Below are 12,033 nucleotides of genomic sequence, written 5' to 3'. Positions count from 1 at the left end.
ACTTAAAACTTATATGACAAATATGAAACATAAATAACAGAATGAATGAAGGTAAACAAAACAATGAATACAGAAAAAATTTAACTCTTGGAGTATGTGAAAGAGCCCTAATATAATTTTTCTCCTGAGTTATATTATATTTCATTAATTTTTTATTTATTCTTTTATTTATATAAGAATCTTAAATGCACATCTAGGTCATAATTCATCATTTATTATTTCAAGTTGATATAAAGTTTACAGAGGTTAGAATGCAATTATATGACATGTTTAGAAAACATGAAACCATTGCTCAAGGGCAGTCAGTAATACAAAGCCCACAGTTGGTAGATCAACAGAGGTATTTTCACATGGGGATTTGTTACAAATACAGTATATTAGAGGAACTGAAAAGTAAAACAAAAGAGCAGTAAATAATTTCACCAGATAACTAAAATGTCATTATTCAGCCAAATGATCTCTAAATAACAAGTTCAGTTTAAACTTTTTAGTATAACATGTACTATTTGGAAAATGTCACTCTAGTTAGTTTTACTTTTCATACTGGTATGGAAAATTGCTGTGTCTTTCAACTCCGTAGGTACTTATCATAACCACTAACAACATTTTCATTTAAGAATGAATATTGGACAGAAATATTGAAAAGGAAAAATAGCTGCCAGGCCGGGGATTTAGCTCAGTGGTTCTGGCACCTGCCTTGCAAGCGCAAAGTCCTGAGTTTGATCCTCAGTACCAAAAAGAAACAGAATAGTTGCCCTTTACACTGGGGATATTCTGTATTGAAGGCCTCTACAATCAAGGCTTAAACTCTCAATCAAGCATTAAAAACAACAGCATTAAATAGTGAGAATGGTGGCATTAGACAGAGGCCCCAAAATCCAACAAGTTTGCAAGATCAGAAATCTAACTCTGAATTTATTATGTCTTTCTTTATTTAAAACATCATCTATCCTGACTTATACCTAAAGGGTTGACATTGACTGCAGCATGGCCCAGTATCACACTGTGATTCTGGTTTCAGCACACACCTTGTATGATCACAGCAGGCCTGAGGTCCACATTGCTATGAATGAATGGAGTGAACAAGTAAAAATTCATCCTGACAACAACAGAAACATTTGTAGGAGCTCTATTTACTGGGTTTGAATTTTGAAGCAGGATATAAATGTTCCTGATATTTATAAATTTTAACTTCTCTAAACATTTACTTCAGATCATAACAGAATAGCTGATATTGCATTTATCTTCCTGTTCAACTAGAAAACTGGGAAAATATATAAAGTTATATTTTTTGGAAATTAGATAAAAGGCAAAGCAGAATTATAATCAATTGGAGAAGTGAAACATGAACCAAGCTTTAAGTCAGCAACTTTCCACCAGGAGGTACTTTTCCAAGCAGACCATGATTATCTCAGTGACTTAAAAAGATATGAGATGAGCATTAGAAGTTGCTGAATTTGTGGGCCAGGTTATTGGTGTACACTGTGCTAATGAATAAGTGTTAAGATTTTAAACAGCAGTCATCAGTACATGGGTTTAAAGTTATATTAGACACTAAACAAAAACTTAGGTGACTTGAAGAAACAGTAATAAAAACATTTAAGTAGAAAAGAAAGGAAAAATTAAAAATTTAGAGCCCTCATTAACTGTGGGAAAATATCAAGCTGCCTAAAATGTATGTAATCTGAGTTCAAAATGTACTACATATCCAGGAATTTTATCTAATTTCAAACAGGAAAAGTAGTAGAGCCAAACATCCATACTTCACAACTGCTAAAAACCAAAAGTAAAAGGAATATGTTGAAAATACCCTGAAAAATAAACCTCTTCATGTAGAAGAAAATAAGAATAATAATTACTAGTGACTTCTAATCAAAAAATAAAATATTTATAGGAAAACATGGAATCAGAAAAGATTAAATGATAGATAAGAAATGAATCAATTTGCTACATTAATAACAATAGATCTAACACAGAAATTCGTGTAGAGATTATTAGTATGGATAAAATAAGACCACAATATGCTACCTACAAGGAATCTACATTAACCATAAAGACAGCCAACAGCTAAAAGTAGAAAAGATGAAAAAAGACAAAGTGTGTTGATATTAATCATAAAAACCTGAAAGTAATTATATTACTTTCAGGCAGGGTAAAACATCAGGGTAAATAATATTTATCAATGATAAAGCAGGACTTTTTATGATGAGTTGAGTCATCAAGGAGACATAAAATTGCTAATAATATATGAACCAAAGAATAGTGCTTCAAAACCTGGTGCAAAAATGTCATATAGAAAAGAGAATTTGAAGAGAGAAATTAAAAAAAGACAGAATAGACAGTCAACAATAGCAATGGCATATTTCAAATCTGCTATCTCAGTAAGGAAAAAAAAGGTAAGTGATAAAAAAGAAATAGTATGGGATTTTTCAACAATACTAACAACCAACTCTTACTGATTGACACATAAAACGTTATACCTAATACTATCAGAAATCACTTTATTTTTAAGTATAGAGGACCTAGGTAACAAAAACTATAAGGCAGACACAATATAAGACTCACTAGATTTGAAAGTACTGAAGTTACACAGAACATGTATTCTGAATATTCTTAATATTAAGAAACAACAAATAGATAACCGATAAATTCCCAAATACTTGAAAGTTACATCAAACCTTATAACCCTCTCATGTATGAATGAAGAAATCACAGTAAAAAAATGTTTTAAGATGAATGATGAACCAAAATTTAACACAATATGTTTGATGCAGCTAACTCATGCAGGGGAGACAAATAAAAAACACATATAAATAACACATATAAGTGAAATGTTAGAAAAAGACAAAATTAACTGCTTAAGCTTCAACTTTAAAAAGGTAGAAAAAATAGAACAAATGCAAATAGAAATACTAAGGTAAGATCAGAAAAAATGGGATGAAATGAACAAATATCAGAGTATCAGTGTAGATATAGGATGGTTGTTCAAAAAGGTAACTAAATTAAGTTCTGGGTACACTGAACAACAACAAAAGAAGAGGTGCAAAGTACCAATAGCAAGAATAAAAGGGAAAAAAATCACTAATGATCCTGCCACAGTAAATGGGAGAAAAAAGGAGTAGCAACAACAACTTTATGTTAACAAATATGGCAGAAAAAGATGTCTTTTTTGACTGAGGATTGAAGCTAAGGCTTTTGTAATGAACTACATGCTCAGTTTTATCTTTATTATTATTTTCTATTCATTCTGAGACAGGGTCTTGATAAGTCACCCAGGCTGGGTTTGAACTTACAATCCTCTTGTATCACCCTCTGGACGACATATTAAAGACATAAAAACAACAATAGTTATGGAAAATCTGACATTCTATGTATATATTTATGTATTTATGTATTTATCTATTTGAAAACGAATTTGCAAATAAAATATCCACCCACAAAGAAAATTCCATCTGATAAGTCTTCATTGGTAAAGCTTATCAAGTATTTAATAAAGGAATAATACTAGAGATGTCAATAAAATGAGAGAATAAAGTCCCATTCTGTATCCCTGCACAGTTTACCAAAGACATAAGTACAAAATATTCTAAGAGAATTGAAGACTTCATTTAAGAATTAGCAGTACCCAAGCAAACACACATCAAAACACAGTTTCACAGAAATGGGCAAGAGAGTAATTGGCCCATTACCTTATACCATACAGAAGATGGGAATGTAGATGTAGCTCAGTGATAGAGTGCTTGCCTAGAAAGGCTGTGGGCCTGATTGTACTCCCCACTACTGCACATCCAGAACACACATATAAAAGCAAAAGGAATGTATTTAAAATTTAAATATAAAACCGGAAACCATGAATCTCCTAGAAGAAAATATTTATATTTTTTATATTATTCTTGGTAACAATTTCTCAAATATGTCACCAATAGCATAGATAACAAAAGGAGAATAAGAAAGTCAGATTACATCAAATGTTAGACGGCGCATTAAAGGACACAATCAACAGAATGAAAAATTATCTTATGAAGGAAAATACTTGCAAACCTTCTATTTGATAATGGCTTAGTATTCAAATGTATAAGAAAGTCCTACAACTCTTTAACAGGGAAAACAACCTCTTTTTTTTTTTAGTTCTTTTATTGGTACATTTAAGGTATATAATTTGTTTACATTTATCATTGGGTGTTTGTACCTGTACATGATGTATCTTGGTTCTTATTTTTTTCCTGATTACCTGTGCACCCTTCATCCCCTCCACCCTTCCCTATTTACATAGATTTCATTTCCATTTTTTTTCTTTTCTCATAGTTTTTCCTTTCCCTCTTTTCCTTTCCTCTTCCCCTCCCTTCACTCCTTCATCTTTGGACCTTTTCCTATTTCAAATTATCAATTATTCATTTTAATCATTGTAACCCTTGTTTACACTATCAGATTCTCACACAAGAGAAACTATTCGGTATTTACACATGTGTGTCATATTTATTTCACTTAAGAGTATGGCCTTGATATGCATCCATTTAGCTATAAATGACTCTAGTTTTTCATTCTTTATGGCTGAGTAGTACTCCATTTTACAAAAAAAAAACACATTTTCTTTATCCAGTTTCCAGTTGATGGGCACTTGGGCTGCTTCCAAGCTTTAGCTATTACAAACTGGGCCACTATGAGCATGGGTGCACATATATAACTGTGGTATGATTCTTTTGGTTCTTTTGGGAAGATACCCAGCAGGGGAATAGCTGGGTCAAAGGGGACCTCTAGTCTTAGTTCTCTGAGGTATCTCCATACTGACTTCCACAGTGGTTGCACCAGTCTGCGCTCCCACCAACAATGGAGAAGGGTTCATTTCGCCCCACAACCCCGCCAGTATTTGTTATTTGTTGATTTCTTGATAGCAGCCATTCTTTCTGGGGTGAGGTGGAATCTCAGTGTTGTTTTCATCTGCATCTCTCGAATGACGAGTGATGCTGAACATATTTTATATATTTGTTTGCTGCTTTTACTTCTTTGTCTGAGAAATGTCTGTTCGTTTCAGATGCCCATTTTTGAATTGGGTCTTTGAATTTGGGGGGGGTCTGATTTTTTTCAATTCTTTATATATACTAGATAGTAGTCCTTTGTCTGAGATACAGCTGCTAAAATTTTTTTCCCATACTGTAGGTTGTCTGATAGCTCTGTTGGTGGTTTCTTTTGCAGTGCAGAAGCCTTTTTATAAGATGAGATCCCACTTGTTGATTCTTTGTGGTAGTTCCCATGCTACTGAGGATTTGTTCATAAAGTCCTTTCCCATCCCAATGTCTTCCAGAGTTCTACATAACTTATCTTCCACCAAGTTTAGTGTTTCTGTCTTAATATTTATATCTTTAATCCACTTCGATCTTAGTTTAGTGCATGGTGATAGGTATGCGTCTAGTTTTAATCTTTGACAGGTTGAAATCCAGTTTTTCCAACACCATTTATTAAAGAGGCTATCTTTCCTCCAATGATGGTGGTTGGCTCCTTTGTCAAAGATGAGGTGGGTGAGCATGTCTGGAGTTGTTTCTGCATCTTCTAATCTATTCCACTGATCCTCAGGTCTATTCCGTTGCCAGTACCATGCTGATTTTATCACAGTAGCTTTGTACCATAGTTTCAAGTTGGGGATTGTGATACCTCCAGCCATGTCTCTGTTGCTTAGACTTGCTTTAGTTATTCTAGGTCTCTTATGGTTCCAAATGAATTTTTGGACTGTTTTCTCTAGTTCTGCGAAGTGTATTGTTGGAATATCAATTGGCATTGCATTGAATCTATATAGTAGTTTTGGAAGTATGGCCATTTTCCCTATATTGGTTCTTCCTACCCAGGAGCAAGGGATGTCTTTCCATTTTCTTATATCCTCTTCAATCTCTTCTTTCAGAGTGCTGTAATTTTCAGTGTAGAGGTCTTTTGATTTCTTTGTTAGATTGATTCCTAGATATTTCATTTTTTTGGCCGCTACTGTAAAAGAAATTGTTTCCCTAATTTCTCTCTCAGTGAGTCTGTTATTTGTGTACAAGAAGGCTATTGTTTTGTGGCTGTTGACCTTATATCCAGCTACTCTACTGAATCTGTCGATTAAGTCTAGAAGTCTTCTGGTGGAGTTTCATGGGTCTTCTATGTAAAGTATCATATCATCGGCAAATAATGACAGTCTAAATTCTTCTTTTCCTATCTTTATTCCTTTTATTTCTTTCTCTTTTCTAATTGCTGTGGCTAATGTTTCCAGAACTATATTGAACAGGAGTGGTGATAGTGGGCATCCTTGTCTTGTTCCTGATTTTAGCGTGAAGGTTTAAAGTTTTTGACCATTTAGTATGATGTTGGCTGTTGGTTTTTCATAGATAGCCTTAATCAGGTTAAGATAAAGACCTTCTATTCCAATTTTTTGTAGGGTTTTTATCATGAATGGGTGCTGGATTTTGTCGAATGCTTTTTCTGCATCTATTGAGATGATCATATGGTTTTTGTCCTTGACACTGTTAATATACTGTATTACATTTATTGATTTATGAATGTTGAACCATCCTTGCATCCCTGGGATAAATCCTACTTGGTCAGGGTGTATAATCTTCTTGATGACCCTCTGTATTCTGTTTGCCAGTATCTTGTTGAGGATTTTTGCATCTATGTTCATTAGGGAGATTGGCCAGTAGTTCTCTTTTTGGGTTGGATCTTTCCCTGGTTTTGGAATCAAAGTAACACTTGCTTCCAGGAATGGATTTGGAAGTATTGCTTCCCTTTCAATTTCCTTGATGAATTTAAAGAGTAATGGTGTCAGTTCTTCTTTAAACATCTTGTAAAATTCAGCAGTGAAGCAATCAGGACCTGGGCTTTTCTTTGTTGGTAAATATTTTATTACATTTTCAATTTCACTCATTGTAATTGGGGTGTTTAGAATTTTTATATCTTCTTCATTTAACTTTGGCAATTCATATGTATCTAGGAATCTGCCCATTTCTTCTGTGTTTTCCATTTTATTGGAGTACAGGTTCTTGAAGTAGGTATTGATGAGCCTCTGGATTTCTGTTGGATCTGTTGTGACTTCACCTTTTTCACTCTTAATTGCATGGATTTGTGCCTTTTCTTTCCTTTTTTTTGATAAAGTTGGCTAAAGGTTCATCAATTTTATTTATTCTTTCAAAACACCAACTCTTTGATTCACTGATTTTTTGTATTGTTCTCTTAGTCTCCATTGCATTGATTTCTGCCCTAATCTTTATAATTTCCTCTCTTATATGAGCTTTGGATTCATTATGCTCTTCTTTTTCTAGGAGCTTGAGGGTCTGCATTAGGTTATTTATCTGAGTTTTCTCTGTTTTCCTAATATGGGCATTCACTGTTATGAATTTCCCGAGTAGAACTGCGTTCATTGTGTCCCATAGATTCCTGTATGTTGTACTGGCATTTTCATTTACTTGTAGAAACTGTTTAATTTCTTCTTTAATTACTTTTGTGACCCACTGGTTGTTCAAGAGGGTGTTATTCAGTTTCCATGTGTTTGTTGGGGTTTTGCAGTTTCTTATGTTATTGATCTCCAATTTTATTGCACTGTGGTCTGATAATTTACAGGGGGTAACTTCAATTCTTTTACATTTACTTAGACATGTCCTATGAGCTAGCTTGTGGTCTATTCTGGAGAATGACCCGTGTGCAGCTAAAAAGAATGTGTATTCCAATTTTGTAGGGTGGAACACTCTGTAAACATCTATTAAGTCCTTTTGTTCAATTGCTCAGTTCAGTTCTAGAATTTCATTGTTAACTTTTTGTCTAGATGATCTGTCTATTTGTGTTAGTGGGGTATTGAGGTCCCCCACTACAATTGTGTTAGTGTTTCTTTGGTTTTTCATGTCTATTAATATTTGTTTTGCATAGTTGGGGGCATTCGTATTTGGTAATATATATTTAGGATTGTCATGTCTTCCTCTTGGATTGTTCCCTTCACAAGGATGTAGTGACCATCTTTGTCTCTCTTAATTAGTTTTGATTTGAAATCTACTTTGTCTGCAAATAAGATTGCTACCCCTGCTTTCTTCTGGGTTCCTGTGGTGTGGAGAACTGTTTTCCATCCTTTTACTTTCAGTCTATGAGTTTCTTTTTGAGTTAGGTGTGTTTCTTGTATACAGCACATTGTTGCATTTTCCTTTTTAATCCATTCTGCCAGTCTATTTCTTTTGATTGGTGAATTGAGGTCATGAACATTGAGGGTTATAATTGATAGTGATTTATCCTTGTCATGATGTTTTACTTTTGTTGGCTCTTTTATTTCTTATTTTTCCCCCTTTTCCTTTAGTGTCTTACCTTGCCTGGTGGCTTCCCTAGGGGTTGGGCCTCATGGAGTTCTGACCTTCATTTCTTTTTTTCTAGGATATTGTTTAGAATTGCTTGTAGTGCTGGTTTGGTGTTCATGAAATTTCTCAGGTGTTCTTCTTCATGGAAGTATCTAATTTCCCCATCAATTTTGAAAGATAATTTTGTAGGATACAACAGTCTAGGTTAGAAGTTATTTTCTTTTAGGGCTTGAAATACTTCACTCCAGGCTCTCCTTGATTTGACGGTTTGTGGTGAGAAGTCTGCTGTGATTTTGATGGGCTTTCCTTTGTAGGTGATTTTTTTCTTTTCTCTAACTGCTTGTAGGATTTTGTTTTTCTGTTGGGTTTTGGGGATCTTAACTATTATATGTCTAGACGTAGATTTTTTTTTGATCATGGCTAGTTGGAGTTCTATATGCCTCACTTATCTGTATGTCCAATTCTCTACCTCTGTCTGGGAAGTTTTCCACTATTACTTCTGTGAACAGTTTTTTTATGTCAATTGTGCTTTCTCCTGTTTTTTCATGGACTCCTATCAGTCTTATGGTATTCTTCTTTGCATCATCTAGCAGTTATTGGATTGATTTCTCCTGGTCCCTTACTATTTTTAAGAAATTTCTATTTTCATGGTCTCTAACTGCGATCCTGTCTTCTATATCTGATATTCTATCTTCACATTCCCTTAATCTGCTGTGGATACTTTCAATGGAGTTTTTGATCCTCTAATCATGTCTTTCACTCTGCTCACCATCTCTGTAGATATCTGGAAGATTATTTCTGCTTTGAATTTTTCTAGAGCCTCATTTATCTGTTTTGTTACTTCGTGTGCTATCAGTTCAGGGTATCCAGGTGGTTGGTCATGGGACTGTTCCATCTCATTTCCCCCAGGATTTACCCTGGTGAGGTGGAAGTCTGAGTTTGTGCCTTGCTTAAATGTCTTCTCATTTTTGTTTTTGGTACTGTCCTTGGTTTAACTCCTGGGTTGATAGTTTGAAATTGCTTATTGTAGGTATCTTTGTTGCTTGTAATTAGAACCCTTACGGAATGATTGCTTCTCAGAGGTGTCTTCCAGATATAGCTGGTCTTTAAGTTTTGAGTCTCTCATGACTCTAAGGCTATCTCATTTTCCTTATACTAGGAAGGTTCATTGACTAGATCAATAACAACACCTTAGCCCAAGTGATACAATCAGCAACATCACTGCATCAAAAACATCTTCAAAAATGACATTTTGTGGTAGTTATTAATCTATCACCTTTAGCTGTGTGAATTAAATCAAGATCAAGGACGAACCCAGCATATAGCGAATAAACTCTTCAATATAACAACTTTACCCTTTGGGATGGGGAGTTAGAAGGGGTTGGGGAGGGAGGGACAGACAGGAAGAAGGATAGGGGAAGGTTAGCAGTGTGGCCAGAGGACACAGGTGAGAAGGCAAAAGAGAAAAATAGGAAAAGAAAGAAGAACTCCAAATGAGGACCAAAACAGGGACAAAAAGGGAAGATGAACAATGTGGGAGAGCAAGAGAGTGAGTGTAAGAGAGAGAGAAAGGAAAGAGAAAAGAAAGAAGAAAAGAAAAGAAAAAAAAGGAGAGAAAAACAAATATTTGCAAAGAGTAGGAAAAAAATTAAAGAGGAGCAAAAGAAAAGAGAAAAAAACAAACTAGTAATACTAATTTTGGGAATAAAAAATAACAATGAAGATGAAGGGCCTCTTTCAGGGTATGTCTCTGCTGTCACAACAGACAACGTGGGTAGCAGTGTGCAGATATAAGTCAATGAGTCTCAGCAAGGTAGTTGCAGACCCATGAGACTCAGGCAGATTTCTGGCTGCAAGTTCCAAGTTGAGCTCCCTGTCCTCCTGTAGGGTTGAACTCTGCAGAGTTGTATTGCAGGTTCCAGCTACCCTTCCCCCGAAGATAGTCCCAGTCCTGATGGGAGGTGAAGATGACTCCAACTTACCCAGTACAGTGGTCTGGTGGTCCGGTGTCCTCTGCGTCTTTGTAGTGTGGAACCAGGTGGCTGTACAGAGAAGAGGCCAGAGGAGCGGGGGGGGGGGGGGGGGGGGGGGGGGGCGGGGGGGGTTGTCCAGTGGATTGCTGCCGGGGCGCAGGCTGATTCGGCATGTTCCACACAACTCGCAACCTTGAACAACCTCTTTTTATAATGGGCAAGGGAATCAAATACTGCCTTAGTGCAACTTATGTTCTTAAAATGCCCTGGAAGGAATATACCCTTGGCAGGACAACATTCTGCATTAGCCTGCTGGATAAGAAATGGCTACTGCAACATACATTTTTTGTGAGAGCTGAGAGAATTTTCAACAAGAAACAGCTGCAAATCTCTACCCTGCTATACTTGGTAGATCCCAATCTTAGAACACTGTGAGAGGTTAGATCAGCATAGTGCATGATTAGCTGTCCTCACTAGCATTTCCAAGCACTCTGAATAGGAGAAATTTTTCACTCTTTTTTCTATTATCTCTTATATTTTTTAATTTCTATGTTCATTTTTCCTTTCTTTTTTCAAAAAAATTTATAATTGTTGTCCTTTACTACCCCCTTCTGTCTCTCCTTCCCTCCATCCCTCTTTCCCTTCCACATTGAGAATTGAGCCCAAGGACTTCTGTACATCATAGCTCAACCTCTGAGCTGCACTCCCAGCTCAGCTGAGATGAATTAAGCCAATTCCAGCTACAACCTGGCAACACTCTAAACCTAAAGGATACTTCAGCTTAAAAGGGGGGATCCAAGCTTCCAGCTGAAAATCTCTACCCAGGCAAGCATACCTAGGGGGAATCTGGGCTGCAGCTTTTTGGACAACACTCCCACAAAAGCTGGAGAGAGAAAAAAGAAAGCCAAGAGTTTCTCACAGTGCACCTATGCATGTCTTCTACACTGATCTCAGCTGCACCTGGTCAAATCCCATGTAGCTAATCAGATTGAAGATGAGACCTACAGAGGAGAAATTATGATTCCAGCCCCTACTCCTTCTCAAGAAGCATCTAAATATACACTAGTATCCAAGCAGTGGGCAAGAGCTTCAAGACCTCTAGCATGACTGGAGTAACCAGCATCAGAATTTTAACTAAGAGCATCTGTAGAAATCCCCACTCCTGAAAGGGGATACCACTCTCAGAATAAGAGTACCCACAGAAAGTACAACCCAGATATTCTGCTGCCTAACTACATCTGCCTGAAGTACTAGATTATCTCCATTTTTATAACTCTTATACAAACAAAATGTCTCTCTGGCCTCAACATGGCACATTATATGCCAAAACCAATGAATCACAAACCAAAGAAGATTTAGGGAGATTACATTATGGATTCTAGTTAAAAGTAAAATCAACATTACACAATACACAGATATCCCAAATCATATTGGAAGAAGGATGAATACCATGAAGGTCAACACACCAAAGTAGAAGTAACATCCATCCCAATAGAGGCACAAATCTCAACACAGAAACACACACACAAAAAGTAATTTATCATCTCATACTACATCTTTACACTGAGAAAAATTTAGAGAATAGAAGAAAAAATAGGAAGCTTTTGTAAATAAGGGGGGAAGAGGAGTTGAAGAGAGGGGAAAGGAACAGGGAAAAAAGAATTAAGATATATAATGTATAGGTACATTATGATGACTGTGATCATTATGTATACCTAAAATCCATCAATAAAATTAATTAAAATACATCACAACAC

The 12,033-nt window shown here is 35.8% G+C and overlaps 1 protein-coding gene across 1 annotated transcript in view; it reads right to left on the bottom strand.

Moving 5' to 3' along the window:
* The window catches only part of LOC101719058 (disintegrin and metalloproteinase domain-containing protein 32), a 147,220-nt gene that overhangs the window by 43,218 nt on the left and 91,969 nt on the right, over positions 1–12,033 (bottom strand). The window contains exon 14 of the mRNA XM_087217354.1: positions 966–1,063. Coding sequence (XP_087073480.1) covers positions 966–1,063 — 98 coding nt within the window. The remainder of the gene's footprint in view (positions 1–965; positions 1,064–12,033) is intronic.

This window comes from Heterocephalus glaber, unplaced genomic scaffold (genome assembly GCF_053883595.1).
Source record: "Heterocephalus glaber isolate CG9 unplaced genomic scaffold, H.glaber_assembly_v1.0 deba00001461, whole genome shotgun sequence".
NCBI classification, from domain to species: Eukaryota; Metazoa; Chordata; class Mammalia; order Rodentia; family Bathyergidae; genus Heterocephalus; species Heterocephalus glaber.
This window is presented reverse-complemented; position numbering and strand designations above follow the sequence as displayed.